This window comes from Clinocottus analis, unplaced genomic scaffold (assembly GCF_023055335.1).
Source record: "Clinocottus analis isolate CAN_PGR_092001 unplaced genomic scaffold, fCliAna1.0.p SCAF_4, whole genome shotgun sequence".
NCBI classification, from domain to species: Eukaryota; Metazoa; Chordata; class Actinopteri; order Perciformes; family Cottidae; genus Clinocottus; species Clinocottus analis.
In genome coordinates this window covers 23,674,053-23,694,335 of record NW_027176153.1, presented here as the reverse complement: position 1 = coordinate 23,694,335, position 20,283 = coordinate 23,674,053, and the positions used below count along the sequence as shown (strand labels likewise).

General features: G+C 47.0%; 1 protein-coding gene across 1 annotated transcript in view; it reads left to right on the top strand.

Moving 5' to 3' along the window:
- The first annotated feature begins 275 nt into the window (after positions 1-275).
- The window catches only part of itga5 (integrin, alpha 5 (fibronectin receptor, alpha polypeptide)), a 36,226-nt gene continuing 16,218 nt past the window's right edge, over positions 276-20,283 (top strand). Inside the window, exons 1-15 of the mRNA XM_068596892.1 lie at positions 276-719; positions 10,002-10,132; positions 14,242-14,342; positions 14,801-14,924; positions 15,541-15,602; positions 15,687-15,732; positions 15,824-15,949; positions 16,042-16,086; positions 16,272-16,315; positions 16,585-16,641; positions 17,200-17,252; positions 17,443-17,651; positions 18,513-18,704; positions 18,796-18,841; positions 19,353-19,466. Of these exons, the coding sequence (XP_068452993.1) occupies positions 517-719; positions 10,002-10,132; positions 14,242-14,342; positions 14,801-14,924; positions 15,541-15,602; positions 15,687-15,732; positions 15,824-15,949; positions 16,042-16,086; positions 16,272-16,315; positions 16,585-16,641; positions 17,200-17,252; positions 17,443-17,651; positions 18,513-18,704; positions 18,796-18,841; positions 19,353-19,466 (1,553 nt within the window). The 5' untranslated portion in view covers positions 276-516. The remainder of the gene's footprint in view (positions 720-10,001; positions 10,133-14,241; positions 14,343-14,800; positions 14,925-15,540; positions 15,603-15,686; positions 15,733-15,823; positions 15,950-16,041; positions 16,087-16,271; positions 16,316-16,584; positions 16,642-17,199; positions 17,253-17,442; positions 17,652-18,512; positions 18,705-18,795; positions 18,842-19,352; positions 19,467-20,283) is intronic.

Below are 20,283 nucleotides of genomic sequence, written 5' to 3'. Positions count from 1 at the left end.
GGAAATTTTTGTTTTGTTTTGTTTTTTTCGTAATAATGATTTTTTTTTGGGGGCCTCATTTTTTTCATGTCGTAAATGGGCTTCCATACAAAGTGACCACATTTCCACCGCATTGGTAAACATGATAGATTAGTGGACGAGAAGCCCCCCCCCCTCCCCCTCTCCTCCCCCTCCCCCTTTTCTTTTTAGGGAACCACAAGCTCCTCCTCTTCCAAACTTTGTCACCGCTGTGGGAACTCCTCGCTGCTCCTCGTCTCGTGCGTCGGTGAGCAGAGGAGGCGTGGGCCCGGAGCGAGGAGACGCAGACCGAGGAGAGGAGACGCCGAAGAGGAGCTGACGGAGGAGCGTTCACGAGACACCGGCCCGCTCACAGTCACAGGGATGCAGCTTTAACCACAATCCTCACACATTCTCAGGCTTGATCTGCGGACTCTAAAGCGCGCCCCCACCTCCAAAAAAAAGGGGACAATTTTGGCATTTAAAACCAACTTTGAGAGGATTAATTCATTCTCAAATATGGGCTTGGAACGGTTCCGCGTAAAGACGCCGGGGATCGCAGCCCTCCTCGCCCGCGCGCTGCTTTGCGTCAGCGGGCTGTTTCTCTGCGTTTCCGTCTGCGGGGCGTTTAACTTGGACGTGGAGAACCCAGCTGTTTACAGCGGACCTAACGGGAGCTACTTCGGATATGCTGTTGACTTTTATCTGGCCGATTCTGCCAGGTGAGTTGTACTGCTATTTCCCTTTTCTTTCTTTTTTTAAATCTCATAATATAAAATAAAGAAACGAGGGGCTTCTCAGCCCCAGTTGCAGTCTGAAAGTTGTTAATATTTCTATCCGGGCGCCTCAGGAAACCCAGTTTCTCACAAATATGTTGCGCGCAGCGTCCAAACTTTCCACGGCGGACGAGGTGTTGAGCCAAGAAATGTACATTTACAACTCTCCTGTTTAAAGTTATAGAAAAAAGTTTCCAATAGAAAATACGGAGCTCGTATAAGTCTGTGTGTGTGTGTGTGTGTGTGTGTGTGTGTGTGTGATGATGTTGTGGCGGCTCTGGCATTCAATCCATAGACTGTAAATCCGGGGTTTTGTGTGTAAACTGGGTTCTCTGGAAGGAAGCATGACGCACACGCCGCTCACAGCAATTTAATCAACTCATATAATGGCTCCTCCTTTTTAAATTGATATATTCATCATGAAAATAGGATGAACCAAATTATACATGTTTAATCTTCCTGAACTCCTAATCTTATTGCTCCACAAAATGACATTTAATCCTGACCTTTTGACCCGCCTTCGCCTTAAACGCCAGGGAACAAAAAGCCTGTTAACTGCAACCTTTGGCCATCTTCTTATGGGTCTGTTAGATTGTGATGCTTCCTGGCTCAGTGGGGATGGATCCCTGTCACACCCTTCATGCTGAGATTGTCTCGCATTCTTCCTTTTTTTTGGCATCAACCCTCTTGAGGGACTCATGCATACATGCCTGTGGTCAGGTCTAATAGTAGCATGAGGGGAAAATAATAGTGTGGGACATTTTGACCGTCCTCGGAGCGTGCAGCGTTGATATCAAGTCAACCTTCTAGACGTACCTGCGTTTGTTTTGCATTACATGCAGTACACTTGGACCCCAAAAACCTGCAGTCGTCCTAATCATTAACAAAAGGTTGTGCAGCCGCAGTCGAGGTTTCACTCCAGACATAATCAGACTTCCTGGCGGAGTCTGTGTCTGCCGAGCGGCACCGGCGGTGTCTGGGCCCACCGCTCCGCCAGCCGGCATGCTGGGATTTGAGGAAAGGGCTTTGTGCCGAGTGGGCCGCCAGCAGCAGCTCTGGTTTCCTCCTGTTCCTCCTCCCCACTTCCCTGGACGGTCAGACCCTCAGACGCGAGGACATCCCCCCCCTCCTCATCCCACTCTTCCTCTGCGCTGTCTCTTTAAAAGCGTGCTGCTCTTGGTCTTCATCGCTCTGCCTGGGAAGCAGCGTCTTCAGGAGGAGCGGTATGATTTAAGACGTGAAGCTTGAATGCATGAACCCCTCTTCTCTCTTCAGCCTCCCCCTCCTCACTTCCTCCTATATGCTGATGTCATTCTGCAGCAGGGCTCATTTTTTTTCATTTTAATTCCCCCCGCTGTCTAGCCGCTCTCTCCTCGACTCATTAAGTACGAGGCCGCGAGTCGACGTCACCTCGATGACGACTTCACCTGAGCTTTTTCTACAGATGGGATGCCTTGCTCGTGGGAGAGGAGACGAGACGATGCTCCTGTAGAACAGGAATAATGTTTAAATGTAGCCTCCGGCATTCGCGCCCTGTAATTGTGTGGATGATATGTATTCAGTCAAAGTGCGCCAGAGCAGAATAAAGATCATGACTCATCGCACTATCTGCAAAAAACCATCTCGCGTGTCTGCCGCTTGTCAATCGCAGTTTCTCAGAAGTGGACGCATATCAGGAGGAGAGTTTATCTCTTGTTTTTTTTCTTGCCATCACATCATCATCGCCCACACTTGGGAGACGTGGAGGGAGAAGCGGGGGGGTAGCTGGAGGTCAGATGAGGGTTGCAGGGAGTTTCTTCTCGTCCGAAAGGAGCCGCCGTTAGCCTAGCTCCGATTCAAAACAAACTGGTGTTCATCACTCGTCGGACTGCAGCGATCACATGAGACGGATGGCAGATGCAGAGACGAGGGAGGACGATAATTCAGCCGTCCATAAATGCCCCCTGACAGGCCTGCCAACACAAAGGCTCACTTTCTCTCCCCCCGCTTGACGCTCATCCTCGACAACAAGTTTATATACGCGGCGGGGGTCTGTCGTGCCCTTCGGCCCGCTGTAATAAAATTAAGTTTTGGACACTGGCAGACCGCCCACCATGGAACAACGCCCGAGGACAGTCTCTGTGCACGGTGGATGAAGGCTCTTGTCAGATCCACACAGGAAGGCCAAGAGGATATATGGTTCCCCCCTTTTGGGTCAAGTATGTCAGTCCCCTGCACACCCTCCTCCTCATCATCATCGTGGGAAGAACTCCTGAAGGCTGACTCTCCTCCAATAACGTAATAATCAAACAACAGTATCTGCTCTCTTCTGTTACTTTTCGCCGGTGCCAGGTGGCGACGAGGGAGTGGATCCCACTGGAGATAGAAGAGTCAAAGGGGCTGCACGTGATAACCGACCCGGCCTTGGGAGTGTTTGAAAGGACCAGACGAGTCCTGGTGCCTGTTGACTGTTGGACTTTTGATGAAACAAAACATACGTAACCATCGTTTTTGGACGTGAACTGCTCTGAGTGAGATCATAGCGCCATTTAAGAAACCTCCCGATGATGGATGACGCTGGTAATATGTTCCAGTGATGTGTTGGAGATGTGCAACCAGCTCACGCATCGTTTGGCCTTGAGCAACACACACTGGGGTCAGCCGGTGCCTCTCCTGGAGTTCATCCTCTCTAACCGGGTTAGAGTTGAACTCATGTTGACATTGGACCGAGGTCTCTCTGAAGCTGCAGTGTTTTCTCACAGTGGTTCCTCTCCCCGTGTATGATCACTCTCATTTATGTGATTTGTTTTCACGGGTGTCCTTTTTCTATGGACTTGTTTTTGAAATGAAACCAGTAAGCGTTGGAGCTGCAGGAGCGCAGCTTGTGTGTTTGTGTTGCCAAGCTTTTCCTTCATCCAGGTTCTCGTCGTTGCATCGCAGACAATAGATCCCTTTGTCCGACGGCGGGAATTGTTTTCTGTTTTCCATTTGAGTCGTTTTCACTGTGACTCATTTCTTTTCTTAATTTTATTGGTCCTCTGACGAAAGCTAACTTCACTTTCTGCTTTTCAAACTTTGTGCACGCCTATGCTAATCAGGGGCCGGCAGGTTGCGAGCGTTGGGACGTACTTCGCTCGGCGTCACTGCAGTCTGTCTCGAACATAAAGCGCCTGTTTAGCGTTGACTGGTCTGTAGGTAAAGAGGAGGGGGGGGGGGGGTTAAACAAGCCTGTGTGTGTGTGTGTTTCACTGGAAAAAGATGTCAGTGTGAGGAGGGCGGTGATGTGTTTAAAGGGCCCGTGGACGGCGTTGGGAAAGCCCGCAGGACGTCATGTCTACTCTGGGATGGAGTTAGCCGTTGGTCAGGGTCGTCCTGACTCATACGGCGCGAGATTTAATCCCCCCAGATGACTAAATGACTCACATCTATGGGGAACTTGATGAAGACTGTCCTTAATATAGCAACGAGCGCATGACGGCATCGTCCGCTTGTGCCAATATCGAATTCCACTGGCTGGAATTCAAATTAGCGTCTCATTTTGGTGGAATGGAAATGTGACGTAACCCCGTGGTTATTACTGCATTTTAATACGTATGCATGTAGGGGTTGTGGGGGTGCACAGACAAAGTGTTTCAACAGCTGCATCCCCCCCCCCACACACACACACACACACACACACACACACACACCCATCACCACGTTAATACAACAGCCTCTCTATCTGGAGGTGAGAGGACTGGACCCCCTGACGTGGGCATTGTGGAGAGGTGTGAACCAGCAGCAGTTAAAGGGTTTTTAGAGCGGCTGGACTGTGAAAAAGGAGGGAGGGAGGGGTTGCATTTTGGGGGTGGAGGTGGGAAAACAGTATGCTATGAGAAAATGCGGTCGCTCCACCACAAGTCATTTTGATGTTGTTTTTTTTTTTATGAGTGACAGGATGTTTAAAATGTCTCACTTGCCACTTGCGAAATGCTTCTTTTTTTTTTGGTTGGGTTTGCGGGTGAGACCGAGCAGCTGCTGGGTTTTCACACATCGACTGTAAAAGCAGCCATCAGGACGGTCGAATGCAGACAGAATGATTGCTGCCAGATGAAAAATTCGGAAGTGAAAGCAGCAATCGTGAAATCAACGAGGTGTTGACTTCGCTGATTCAGTTACCAGGAATAGTGACTTCTTCACAGCTACAGCGTATCATCGTTAAGGTCTTGACATTTTTCCTGTGTGACAAAAAACCCATTACTTGACTACTTTAGCCAGCAGCGTTTTCTTGCTTTTGAGGATAGCGGGCGAATGGTTTTTGTGGCGATAGTGGAACCAGATCCTCGACAGACTGGACTGTTTTTTATCTGATCCACGCCGGTCTGTGCGGGGCCACGTCTCAATGGCTCCTCGTCAAGTCCATCCAGGAATGTGGAAACGTCTGTAGGTTGTCATAAAGGACTTCATCCAGGCCCGTAAAGGGCGATATATACACTCTTGCAATCGCCGGACTCATGTTGGTTCATGGTTTCCCGCCTTTTTTCATACGTCAGAGCAGCAGGTGGCGCAACGACCGCTTAGAGTCAACGTTCACCGCCATCTGTGTGTCCTTATACTCCGTCAAAGACGGGTTATATAAATGCTCATATTTGCTGGACCTCTTCGGCCAAACGGGATCCATCTTTGGCTTTTTAAAAATGGCGGTATTATGCTACGAAACCTGGAAATGCGAGACTCAGAAAGGACGTGTTTAGCGGACCAATCACAGGCTTGCGGGCTGCGAACGGCTCGCGTAGCTTTGACGGACAGTCAGACGTTTTGGGCGACGCACACAAGATGGCCGACGGGACGACACAAGGGGTTCTTGAGGGTCTTGCGTGTTTGCGTAAAAGACGCAAGACCCTTTTTTACCGTATACCATTTGACCGTTATGACAAGAAATGTGGCTTCAGCACAGTAGTCTCTCTGTAGTCAGCACACGCCATCCCAGCAGGCACTGCTACTCTCATCATCTCCTGGTCAGCAGCACTGAGAACACGTGTGTGTGTGTGTGTGTGTGTGTGTGTGTGAGAGTAGACGCTCGTCCATATGGCAGACGTAAGGACTCAAAACAGCTTCTGTCTGGCCTCGGCTCTGAGAGGACGTGAGGATATTCGCGTGGCTCCATGGAGTCTAGATTAAGTCATCACACACGACTCGTCCTCCTCGTTTCTGTCACTCGGCTGATCTCTAAGTGCCCACGCCTGCGTTTGAAAAAGTCAATATTCATGCAAGATGACATCATGCACTTGCTCATTAATTTGCTCAGCGTTTCAGCTAACCGTCTCCCACCATCGATCCAGATATCACTACATTCGTTTGTTTGTATTTTGCAGTGAAGGTCGAGAGCTCTCGCTCCCATCAGGTCGTTTCCGTTTGAGTTTCTCTCCTGATATGGAGCCACTCCACTCCTTTAAGCGCTCGTTGATAGCTCTGTGGTTTGAAGGACGCGACTCCTTTGTCCGTGCCGCGGCCGTTCGTTGAGCCGCGTTTACGACCGCAGGTGGCGGCTGCAGCCGGCGCTGGCAGGCTCAACATATGCGATTCGTCCTCCTCCTCTTTCGAGCTTAAAGCGGTTATAATAGCGTTCAAGTGACATCAGCTTTTCCAGCTGGGGGGGGGGGGGGGGGGGCAATTAAATGTGGAATGAGGCTAATGGGTGGGGGGGGGGGGACAGAGGAATTTGCCCTCTTATAACCTCCATCTGTAACCTCATCATAAACCGTATTAGCCGTGCACGCAGAAGAAAGTGTCACATCAGCAAGTTTCAGCGCTCTGCATCACCCCTTAATCTCTCAACCCCTCGTAAAATTGTGGTCACAGTCTGGCAAAAATGTGGTGCGGGGGGGGGAGGGGGTTCTTTTGTGGAACGTCCTCCGATTGCTTCAAATGAGACAAACCCAGCTCTCAGTCACAGTGAAGCTGCTGTTTACGCATTTCCTTCCAACATTAGATTAATTAATGCTTCATTAGCGGCTGCTGTATAGCAGCTGGTGGGATGGACTTTACTCCTCATGCTTCACATCCTCCTACTTCCCCCGCCTGGGCAGAAGTCGATTAGATATTCGTCAACAGCATGCGAATGGTTTCATTCTCCACGAGACAAAAACATGCCGGGGGAACTAAAGAGCGGTCGTGGCTTTTCAGATGCGTCCTGAGCTTTGTCAGCTGTGATGATCCCCATCGAACGTCGTGACGGTTCAGCTTTTAATCCCTCCGAGAAGCGAACAGCCTTTTTGTCTCCCAGCTGCTCTTGAATCTCTGGGCCGAGGCCCTCAGAGAGCATCCTGTGGTCCACACGCAGGGTCAATTAAGACAAAGCTAAGTTAGTGCTCAGGAATTCCTGTAAATGAATGACGTTGAATTAAAACGCTTTGTTGTTAATGAGCCACGACAATTATCACACGTCATTGTGTAGAGACAACATCTTTACTGTGAGCCAGACGAATTCCTTTAGATGCAGCGAAATAAACCGGTTTTGTAAACGAAAAAGTAAAAACTCCAAAACCGTGTGGGGAGGAGGTTTGACCCTGAAGACGATCAAATGGATTCTAATAGCCAGAAGTGATGAGTGACGCAGAATATTTATTTTAGATAGATAGATATGTACTTCATTAATTACACACAAAATAAACTAATAATATATATATATATATATATATATATATATATATATATATATATATAAATACAATCAAAATAAATAAACAAAAAAAATAAAAACATACATATAATATATTTACACAAATAAAAAAAATAACTGCAGTATATTAAGGAAATTAAATTAAATGTTAAAATAAATATAAAATAAATAAATATAAATACATATAATATATTTACACAAATAAAACCAAAATAACTGCAGTGTATTGAGGAAATTAAATTAAATGTTAAAATAAAATAAAAAATAAAAAAACATATATAATTTGCACAAATAAAAAAAAATAACTGCAGTGTATTAAGGAAATTAAATTAAATGTTAACAGCATGTGCAAAATGTGTAAAAAATGAAAAAAAATATTTTCAATACAACTGACAGTGGCATAATACACATTTAAAACCCACAGTTTCTTTTTTTATCATGTTTTTTCTCTCCATTTATTCGAGAATAGTGTCCTCAAAATGTTTTTTCTCGATCAATCAGACGTCGGCGTCACGTCCCAGAGCTTTGAGAACACTTTGGCCTGAACTCTCTTCAGCCTCAGCGGCTCAGACACAAGCTGACAGTCTGTCCTTCAGCTGAACAGCTGAGGATTGCTCCCCCCCCTAAAGATTGCATATATTTGCATCCCCATACCAAGAGTCGGTCATACGCCCCGCCTCTGTTTCACAAAGGAATTTGTAATGTCTCAGCCGACTCCGTTACAGCTTCATTAAATGCTAACGAGACCCGACTCCACCTTTTGGTGAAAGGGCGGAGAAGCTCGAGTTTAGTTCTAGACTGATCCTCGCCAGATAAAGAGCAATTAAATGCTAATTCCTCCTCATTTAGTGCTTTTAGATTGTTATCAACCTGTGTGTGTGTGTGTGTGTGTGTGACTGCACATCTGCGTGTATCTGTGTATCGTATTCAACCGCCAACTTTGCTGATTAAAGCATGATCTGCTTGTTATGTTATTTCCTGTATTTTTCTTTTCTCCCTCCTTTGAAAAGCGGCCACAGCCAAACTACGGCTGGACCGTGTTCACATCTGATTCCACAAAGAAGATGCTGCAGCTTCCCGTTTCTTTGGCATCGTTAGCGTATACATGTTCCTCCACTTGTGTTGCTTATTGCACACTTATGCTCAGATTATTTAGAAAAGTTTTTCTGTTCTTTTGTCCGCTCTGAAACTTGTACGTCCGTGTTGTTCAACACAGGAAATCCTTCTTCCAGCGAAGTTTTTTGTTTTTTCCCAGAGTGTGATCTGCTTGTTTTGAATATTTACTGACTGCTTGCACATCTGTGTGCCAAGAGGGAGATCCTCAGCTGTCTCAATGTGAGAATAACTGGCTAGGGAACACAGGTGGAAGGAACTCTGATATTTCTGGGTCTGCTTATGTGCGGTCAGAAAATCTCCGAGTTGAATTGCTTTGTTTCTATTTCTCTCTTTCAACACGTTTCTGCTCCATTTGGACTTCGCATTGCAGTGCATCGCTTCTCTTTGGCGGTTCAACGACCGGCGTGTCGGCGTGATATGAACCCATACGCTCCGTGACCTTCCCCTTGTTCCACACGCAGTCGCGTGGTCTCAAATCGGCAAAGGACGAAATGATTTGAAAGCTTCGCTCTCCGGCTGCCTTCTGTTAAATATCTTTCCATGAGCCGTCCCATAACTTTGCATGCATTTGAATCAGCTGATGTGATAGATAGGATTAATTATCGTGGATTACGAGGCCTTTGGAGTATTGCTCGGTTTAACTGCTGCCTTGACTCCGTCTGGGGCAGGAAATGGGTGTGTGCGCTTCCTGTTTTGGAGCCCCCTAGACACCGTCTGGTCTCAGCGGTCCCTTGCCTCCTTCACCCACATCAATGCCAGCGGCTGCCTCTGTGTCTGCGATGCTTGTCGGGTCAAGTGGGTCCAGAGTGAGCTAATGGCTAAATCATCCACTTAAGGCAGATTATCTACTGGAAGAGGGGGGTATTGTGTCCAACTTTATGCCCAAATCTCTGTTTTCCCCATTCCTTCTTTCCTTTCATCTCTGAAGACTCACCTGTCACCTCCCTGATTGTTTCTCTGCATGTCGAAGCGCTCGGCCGCCTTTTTTGTTGTCGTTGTGCGGCATCGCTCCCAGGACGTGGAAGTAAGTTTAGCGGCACAGCTGAAGAAACAGGAGCGTGACTCCACTTAGCCCGTCTGCTCTTCTGTTTTCCCATTGAACCTGTCCCACAGGGACACTTGTGTGTGTGTGTGTGTGTGTGTGTGTGTGACCATGTGAGATGTGAGTGCCTTTGCTGGCTGCACAATGTGTGCATGACATAGCAGCAGTCCCCCCCTTCTGGTTACAATGGGGATTATGTCAAACAGTGCTGTAACCTGTTAAAATGTTTAGCCTGTGAGTCAGAGTACAGCTCGCTAAAGCGGTTAAATGCGTTCATGCGTCGCGTTCAAAGCCGTCGCGTCGTAAGTCTGGAATGCAACTTTTTTTAATCGAGCCCAGGCCATAAGAGCTGCGAACCTTATAGCGAAGGTTCGGTGAAGAAACGCGGCTAACAGCAATGTCGTTCCTTCTTTCTGTGGTCTTTTCGCAGTGCCAGCGTGGTGATAGGAGCTCCAAAGGCCGACACCGAGCAGGTTCAGGTCACGGAGGGAGGATCTGTCTTCTACTGCCCGTGGAGCCTCAGCCAAGCCGATTGTCACACCATCGACTTCGATACCGAAGGTAAGAAGGTCTGACAGCTGCACAGCCAAACCAACACGCTGTGCTAGTTGTAGGATATTTAATCGTACACAGATTGCATGTGACTACCTGGATTGAGAAAGTGCAGCGGCGGTTTCGCTGCTTCTCTGTAGGTCTTTGAAACCGTCAGAGCATTTCCTCTCTGCTCCTGTTGTCAGCAAACCGGTCGGGATCAGGCGTCAGCGTTACGCTCCACCGAGCTATTGTCAGCTACTTTTGGGTTTTTTGGACGCAGGGTGAACCTTTTTGCTTCCTGTTCCTGTTCCCTCTTTGGGGATGAAAGGGTAATGAGGTGTTGAAGAGGTTTTTTTGTTGAAAGGATACTCTTTCCTTCACCTCGTGTTCGTGTTGCCTCGCCCCCCTGCAGCTATGAGGGAGATAAGCAACCAGTAAACAAATAGTTCTCACAAAGAAATGCCCCGTTGGTGTGACGGGTGAAGCAAACACCGCCGGCGGCTCCAGAAGAAGTCAGAATGAAGCGAGAGAACACGAGGAACGTCAAGATGCTGTCTGATGATTGGATTCATGTTTCAGTGTGTTGTCACTCAGGCTGTTAGCCTGTTAGCCTGTTAGCACTACAGAGCTATAGCAAGGTGAGGAAAGGGACGACCAAAGTAACACACACACACACACACACACACACACACACACACACACACACACACACACACACACACACACACACACACACACACACACACACACACAGTGAGGGACAGTTGCACTATAGAGCCATAGCAAGCCGCTAAAATGACTGCTAGCTTTTAGAAAGAGATAGATAATTAGATAACAAACACACACACACACACACACACACACGCACACACGCACACACACACACACACACACACACACACAGTGTGAGGGACAGTTGCCGTGGTGCTTTTTGGCTTCTTTCCTAAGAAATCAAAGCATTGCGGGCCAACTTGAATCCAGTGTCCACATGCACAATGCACAATGGGGAGAAATATTCCACTGAGTGTTTTTACTAGCCTGCTTTTACAATATTATTTTATTGGACACACACCACTGCTGGGTACCCTCTGCTCCACTATTTGCACGTTTTCTTTCCTTGCAACATAAAATGTGTCGTTGGCTGGAGGCCACGGTGAGTGATGTCATGTGCGAGCAGCACGAGGCCTCACGGGGAAGGTTTGTCCCCCGGCCCGTCAGACAGTGTCCTTCCTATTTTTTTTTTTTTTCGAAAGGGCCTTTTGAAGCAGCTGATCAGAGCGCCGGAGCCGGTTCCAACATCTGGATCACAGCAGAACCGCCATACGGTCGAGGAACAATCGAAACATGGACGTATGCATGCAAATGGCAGCTGTTACATGGATGACATTTACTGATGCGATTCATTTACTGGAGCTGTGACGACTCTGACAGTGAATATGAGAGCAATACGAAAAGACAGCAATGGAAGTTAAATGATCTTAAGCTTGCAGAATATCTTTGTTCTATCCAATCACAAGACAGATTTATATTAAATTCTTCGCTTAGCATGTAGCGCGACACAAAGCGCACATCTCGTTGCTAAAAGTTGTAGATTGAATGATGGATGTCATGATGGTGTCGGTTGAAATGAAATATCCTGGTGCTAGCTTACATAAGCATACTTCATATTTAGTTTTACAGGGTAAAAAAAGATGATTGGACATATGTTTTTTTTGCATTGTCAAAAAGGACACCATTACCGCGGATTTCATTCGACTTACTCCACTACGAATGCTAAAGAAGTGCTATCTTCCGCTAGCGTATAGTAGCGTACGTCATAGTGTCTCACTGTCTCTCGGTGTGTTTGAGCTCTGACCCACAGTCCACACACCCTCTTAATTAGCCTAACTAATTGGGTCAAAGTGGCCAGAGACCCCTTCACCCCCTCCTCCTCCTCGCACCCACTTCCTCCTCCATTTGAGATAAGAGCCCGTCTATGGATCTGGGAGCAAAGGGGAGCGAGGGCAGTACAGGGAGGGTGTGTCAAGGGCCCATGCAGGATGATGATGGTGGAGGAAGAGGAGCAAGGGTTAGAGAGCCGGAGGGGAAGAAGCAAAGAGGGAGAAACCAGAGCCTTGTTCCTCCGCTCGGTCCCCCCTCTGGTCCCCCTGCTGTCGGTACTCCCACAGGGGGGACGCTGATGTGATGAGTGAATTTGGCCATTTGTCTTCGAACCCCAACTGAAGCACACACACACATGCAAGCACACACACACACACACACACACACACACACACACGCAGAGGCTCTAACGCCACTAATGGCTATCGTCTCACTCACGGTTCAAAGGCGAAAGTGAGTCCGTGGACGCACTCCAGACCCCCGCACTGCTCTGCTGGTCCCGGGAGAGAGAGACCGGGCCCGGCACCGTTCTAACCGGCCTCCCAGGGGTGTGTGTGTGTGTGTGTATATGTGTGTGTGTGTGTGCATGTTGTCCATCTCTGGCTTCCCCTCCATCTCCACTCTCAATCTTCCTCCTCCTCTCTCGCAGACAAACAAACACAACTTCTCATCACCGGTTCTGGTGACACAGAGCTAACGCTAATGCTAACTGATGCTACCATGTGAGAGCTTCAGCGTATCAAGTCTTTATCTGCCTCCTCTTTTACATGGATAAAAAGGATTTTCTGCTACTGGTTTTCTGGGTAATATGACTCGTACCAGCTGCCTCCGATGCGCGAAATATTCAACATCTGGACTATCTTTCAACGTAATTTTGGTATCTTTTTGATTGATTTGGTTTTGGAGGCACTCACAGCTCCTACCGTTCCCCCCGCTGGCTTTGCTCTGGCCTTGTCAAAACAAACACCCTCTTAGTTATGAAAATATGAATGTGGATGCTTTAAGAAGAAGAAGTAGCATGCAGCTGAGGCAGATTAGTTAAAGCAACACGCTTACAGGGAGCCGTTTTCAAGTGCCGGTCATGTTATTAACTGCATGGCTGAAGCACTTCTTTTCACACATGGGGGCAGAGCCCACCGCTGTATCCTGATGAATTATGTTTGCAGAAAAGCCCCTGATGTCAGAGATTAGGCAGAAAAAAACTATAATATCTCTGCTTATTGTCTCGGGTGAGGGGGAGCAGCGCCGCCTGAAAACCAAAAAGGAGACAAAAGGCCGCACAGACAGAGGAGGCCGGGGGCGAGACAGTGTCAGAAAAATGAATAGGAAGATGGAGATAATGTTGAAAATGAAAACACAGAACGAGGGAGAGAAGTGTGTGTCTAAACACAGATGACTGGGAGGTTGCTACGAGCAAGCCGCTGCCAGACTGTGTATGTTATCATTGGACTTCGGCCCCTTTCGCTGTTTCCACAAAAGACCCGAAAGCAGCTCCGGGGCTGCCGAGTTGGCCGGGAGGAAAGTCCAGAGGGCCGACGGCCCACTTTCTTTCTTTCTTCACGTCAACGTAGGTCACGACCTCTTGCAGGATCCAGCGTCAGACCGAGTTTCTGCTCTTTTGCAATACGCCTGCGGTTTGACAAAAGCCTTCACGGGGTCACGTGGGAGTGGCTTCGGTTGCTTTTGACCTCGCATTTGAACTTTCCATAAAGATTTCAGCTCATACTCTGACGCCCTCAGTGTGTGTGTGAGTTTATATGGAAGGTATGTGACGTCCTTGCCGAATTGATTTGTTTGCATTTTATTCTCCGTCGCTTGCACAGACGCAAACATCTGTCCGCCAATAAAACTGTGTTTTTGCAATCCGACTCCGACCCGGACCATCTGTCATGTCACCTGCTGCTGTCAAAGCGCTGGACGTGGGAGATCGGCAATCGGTGGCCAGGTGGTCAAACAAGAGCGAAAGGGGTCAACGAGGTTAAGCTAGTCCAGTCCAAACGCGGGCCGAGCTAAGAGAGCTACTATCTCCTGAGCGGCGGCCGGGTAGCAAATGCCATACTTTTCAAATTCTCCAAAAATTGTGTAACAACTGGTGTTCAGTTTTCTTTCTGCCAAATGTCCAGATGTTTGCCTTGGGAAGAGGATGAGGGGGGATCCAGAAACTTAAAACCCGCATGAAGGAATGCATGTTATTTCATCCTGCTTCTGACTCAAGTGTCATTTTCTCATGTGTTTTGTTTTTTTCTTCCTCCCAGGGGACCGCGTCGTCCTGCTCAACGACACAAACCATCAGGTTGATTTCAAGTCCTACCAATGGTTCGGCGCCACTGTGCGTTCTCACGGGGACACAATTTTGGTAAGGAGACTCTCACAGAGGTGATTTTTAGCAAGTGAGGGGGGGTTGGGCTGCACTACGACACTGCTGCTTTCTGGGAAGCCTGCTGCTCGCCGTGAGAAACGGTCTACTTTTGAGTGATGTCTCACTTCGGACATTCTTTGGTAGAAATTTGTCTCGCGCATTAAGTTGTTGTCACCTTGGTTCCAGCTTTCACCCCTCCAGTCTCAACACGCCATAAAAAAATAAGTTTTGAGCCGCCTCTTGTTCGGTCTGATGGTACGGGTTGTGACCTGGGTTGAGTTACGCTGGCTACCCCGCTCCAGATGTACCACTGACCTCAGTCGAAGTCTCCTTCTGAGTTCACCAGTGCGATGTTGCGACTAGAAAAAACATCTCCCACCTAAAAGCTCACCCCATTCATCACCTCCCGCCTTTTTCTAACCCCGGCAATCTCCACCTCCTCTCCCTCGTACCAGGCTTGTGCCCCTCTCTACTCCTGGAGGACTGAAAAGGATGTCCCCCACTCTGACGCTACAGGAACTTGCTACCTCTCCGTCCGCAACTTCACCAAATTTGTGGAGTACGCTCCCTGCCGCACAGGTAACTGTCGACTCTCGACGTGGGAGTCGTATAAACCAGTGGTTCTCCAGCTTTTTTCTGTCACGTCCCACTTTGGAGGAAGCAAAACGTTCGGGCCCTAAATGGTCCAACTTGTTGAGACTCCTCCATCCGTGCATTTTTAATGAATAGATTAAAGAAAATGTAAATCCCTTTCAAGTGAACCAGATTGCTCCATCTGACAAGAACTAATAACATGTGCAATCACTTTGTTAAAACAATGCAAATAAAGTTATATATGTGCAAAAAATAACTCATATTTGGCAAAAAAAGATGAGCAAGGAAGCCGGTTGGATCCCTGTTTTCTTCCCATAGTTTCATTATGAAGTGTCCTTGAGCAAGGCACTGAAGCCCCAGAGCTTCAGTGTCAATGAAGGATTCTTAAAATTTTTTTTTATAATCTGCATCTCCCCCCGAGCTCCACCTGTAATACCTCCGCGCCCCACAAGAGGGTCGCGCCCCACAGTTTGAGAACCACTGGTATAAGGGGACATGTTTTGTTGATGCAGTAATAACTAGAAACTAGAAGTTCTGAGTTATGAAATGGTTATTGCGTCAAATAGTTCTTGACGCACCGCTGCATTGCTGCGTGTTTCAGAGATCAGTGATGCGGTGGGACAAGGCTACTGTCAGGGAGGATTCAGCGCTGACTTCACAACGGTAATAACTCACTACCTGCAGAGGTTTCTGGGAATTAATCATTTCCTTTTCCGTCGTAATAATTCAGTGAGTTTTATCCTGCAGGACGGCAGAGTGGTATTAGGAGGGCCAGGCAGCTACTTCTGGCAAGGTATGTAGGACATAAACCAATCAGCCATGTCAAAATGTGAAAAAACAAGCCTCAAAATGTTCTTTCAAATACATTTTTCGTTTTACTTCAGGTCAGGTGATCACCGCAGCGAAGGAGGACATCATCAAAGCGTACTATCCGGGCTTCTTCATGCAGTCGGTGGAGGGTCAGATCCAAACCAGACAGGTGAAGGCCGAACACGATGACAGTTACCAAGGTGAGGTGCTTTGAGGACGATCGCACATTGACGCACATTTTAATTTGTCTGCCGTCAAAGCTGGAGGTTGACGTCTGTCCTCTTGTCTACAGGCTACTCCATCGCTGTCGGGGAATTCAGTGGCGATCAGGTGGAAGGTGAGTCGTTAAAGGGGCGAGGCGTGCAGGATGTAAAACGCATAACAACGGTCGCATGGCAATGCAAATATTACGGCTGGAGTGAACATATTTAACATGATTATTGAGCTGGAAACGTCGCCAACATTGAAATTATCATCGCCTACTGCCTCTTGATCTGTGCTTCATGTCTCCGTGCACCTCAGATTTCGTGGCCGGCGTTCCAAAAGGACTCATGCTTTACGGTTCGGTAAGAAAGCTTAATCATCGCTCTCGTTTTGGGCCCCATTTTGGCTCCTGTTTTGGTGCTTTTTTTTTTTTTTTTTTAGGATGAAAGGCCTGGGCTTTAGATTTTGGGAGCGATACAGGAAAAGCGAAAGAAAGAAAGAAAGAAAAAACAACCGTAGCTATGTTGTCACAGTGGGAATTATTGTTGCAGTGAATTCCATAACCAGAGACTGTGCTTATATTAGAGGACGTATGAGGAGAAGTTCACCACATGTGGCTGCTGTTTCGCAGGTGTCTATTCTCAACGGGACAGATCTGAAGACCATGATTAACTACACCGGTGAGCAGGTGAGTCAGCCTCAGCGACCTCCACGCTCCACTTCCTCTGTGTTTTCACTTCCCCGGCTCTTCATCAGGGCTCTTAATTAGTTGGGACGGCGTCAGCATAAATAATTTCCTTTACAGCTTCAACCAGAATGTTTGGTCTCTTTCTTGGTTTTGTGTGTAAAGCTCAGTTATTGAGGGGGAAAGTGCAGCGGCAATTTGCGCAAATGGTTGTGGGAGTAAGAAAAGGCACTGAGCTCGTTTAAAAAACTGCGATGATTGACTCAGCTGAATAAATAAAATCGCTCGTGAATTTGCGTACGCTCTGGTAATCCAGACTGCTTTCGCAATGTGCGTTTCCAACTCAAAGTTCACGACAGAAAAGTCAGGAAATTAAACTGATCTGGAACAGAAACGGCACCAAACGGGGCCTCGCCTGGTAAACCCATCAGGCCTTTTTTTTAAATATTGACGCAGAGTGCAGTAAGAGTGCTTTGTTTTATCTGAGCACAAACCAAATATTGACGCTGTCAATCTTACAATGTTGAGATTTTCAGTCATGGAAACCTTCTTTCTTTACAGATGGGATCATATTTTGGGTATGCAGTGGCAACGACTGACATCAACAGTGATGGGTGAGTAGCTGCTTCACCCGTTGTCTGATTCTTCTCTTCCTTCCTTCCTTCCTTCCTTCCTCCTTTCCTTCCTTGCCAGATAATTTGCCGGCAGGGTCGAGATCGGACGCCACCATCAACCCATTACAGGCGTCAATGTGTCTGAGCTTGAATCAGTGTGTGTGTGTGTTTTTCCTTTTCTGGTGTTCAGGATGGCTGACCTGGTGGTGGGAGCTCCCATGTTCATGGTCCGAGGCTCCGACGGCCGCCTGGAGGAGATGGGCCGGGTCTACGTCTACCTGCAACGGGGCCCCGTGAACCTGGAGCTCCGTCTACCTCACCTGACGGGCACCCAGGTGTATGGGAGGTTCGGCAGCACCATCGCACCTTTGGGAGATCTGAACCAGGATGGTTTCAACGGTAAGAACGGGGACTATTGTGAGTAAAATTAGTTGGCGTCATGATTTATCTTTGTCTTTGTCTAAATTAGGTTTCGTAGGTTCTTGTAGTGTTTTTCAAATGTTCTATCAATGACACAATGACCACAGCTACTAATTCATAATAGGGCTCTTTCTTGGACAGGCCTTTATCCGGGGGTGTCAAACATACGGCCCGCTGGCCGGATCCGGCCAGCCAGGGCTTCCGGTCCGGTCCGTCGGATAACTGTTAAAATGCCAGATTTTTTAAAACATTTTTTTTGTTTAAATTTATTTTTTTGTTTTGTTTACATTTCAACCAACAAAAAAAAAATTTAAAAAAAAAATTATAAAAAAGAAAATATATACAACATTTTTTTTTATAAAATAAAAATTTAATAAAAAAAATACATACAAAAAAATTAAAAATTAAAATTAAATATATTAAAAAAAAAAAAAAAAGTCAGGCATGCTAACCATTGATGGCAGCGCTGATATTACTGGAGATAAATTGCTCAACTGACCATATTCATTCATGGTGTTGATGAGATTATTGGTTGCCTCTTAGCTAAGATGAGTTTGACGCCCCTGCCTTCACTTATGAGAAGAGCAAATTTGAATTTAATCCTGAATTTGCTAAAACTTTCATTTATGACCAAATCCCAGCGAGACTAACGACATCATTAGCCTTAGCTGTGCTGAAACAACTTGTACTAAATGCTAAGTATAACTCCACAAAGCCGATGGCCGTACACTTGAAGGCTTGTTCATGAAATGAATGTTTGGCCGTACGTTAACATCTGCACCAAACTACACGTCTGAACTAGTACATCTCATATCTTTCCTTACTTCTGACCTGTGGCAGATGTGGCCATCAGCTGTCCGTTTGGAGGGGACGATCGTCAGGGCCTGGTCTACATCTATAACGGATACTCAGACGGACTCAGGGAAAAGCCGTCCCAGGTGATAACTGGCCAGTGGGCTGCTGGTGCAATTCCTGCCAGTTTTGGATTCGCCCTGCGAGGTGCCAAGGACCTGGACATGAATGGATACCCCGGTGAGTGAGGTTGCAAGCATGCAATGGCCATCACTATCTTTTTTTATATATTCATAGTATGTTTTCTAATTCTGAGCCTTAATTCCCTCAGATCTCATCGTTGGGGCCTTTGGCGTCGATAAGGCAGTTCTCTATAGGTACGTTGGTTTAAATCACATACTAAATGTAATCATGAAGTTAATGTGTATATTTCCTTATTCCCTTTCCTTTGCAGAAACCCAATAATCATGTCGTCAGTAAATAGTTATTCTAGCTTAGCATAATGACTGGGAAGAGAGGGAAACTGCTAGCTTGGCGTTGTCCAAATCCACCTTCCAGCACGTCCAAAGCTCACTTTTAATGTACACATCTGTCTTGTTTAATCTACAAAATGTGTGTAACAGCACATGTTTTAGAGGTGCTGGTGTGCAGATTTTTTAGCTTTTTAGACAGAGCTAGCGAGCCGCGTCCCCTAGTTTCTAGTCTTTGTGCTACGGTAAGCTAACTGTTTACTTAGCAGATGGCTATGGGTGATGTTGATCTTCTCATTTGGAATATAACATGTTTAACTATACTTGTAAGAGTGTGCAATAACCACTAAGAATAGCTGTCAGCCCTTCTTATCTACTTCTTCATGTCTTCAATCTACCTTCTTTTTGTCATACACAGATCCCGCCCAATAGTCAACACCAGCGCCTCTCTGACCGTTAACCCCACCATGATCAACCCCGAGGAGAAGAACTGCATGGTCACCAATGGGAACACCAGCATTCCTGTTTCCTGGTGAGTGTACTCAACTTCCTGTGACTGCTTCAGTTCTGTTCCTGTTGGTATTAGATTGACCCAACTGCAACAAAAAAAAAGAAAGATGGACGCCTTCTCATTTCCCCTGCTGCATGCATCAACACTCCTATCTTGAGAGGAAGTTCTGATAAGGTCACAGTATTTATTTGTTCCCCCACTTGCTCTTATCTGACCTGTTCTCAGAATATCTTCAGATCACAGTGTTTCTGTGGAGGAGCAGAGGAATAACTTGCTGAATAGCAGCATTGTTAGCCATTTTTTTTGGGCCTCAACCAAATGTGCACAGCATTCAGCTCCAGAAAAAGGGGGACGGGAGGGAGAGGAAACAGACGACGGTTGCTCGCTGCCCAACATGTCTGACACCATGCTCACGTGTCTGCTCCCCCCCCCCCCCCATTTCCAGATCCCGATCCATGAAGGAAACTCTTGTATACACATGTGTCTTGATTACACTACGTTGCCTGGTGATGAGGATTTTTTTTGTGGGGGTGAAAAGAGCGCACAAGGGATAATGGGATGGGGAGGGGCTGGAAGGCTTTTTGCTGTTGCTTTTTGAATGAGATATTGTTTGGTGGTGGAACACAGCTGGGAAACATCAGGACCCGTCGACTCCCCGTGAGCGTGAGCACAGTCATGCAGAAACAAGCAGACACAGGAGCTCATACATGAAGTTATTACTACGCATAGTACACTCTGTGTCTTTTATGTCTCGTTTTTCACCTCGCTTCCCTTTCCTGTGTTTCATTTTAACGCTCTCCCTTTTTTCCTTCCTCACTTCCAGAGTTCGCCTCTCTGC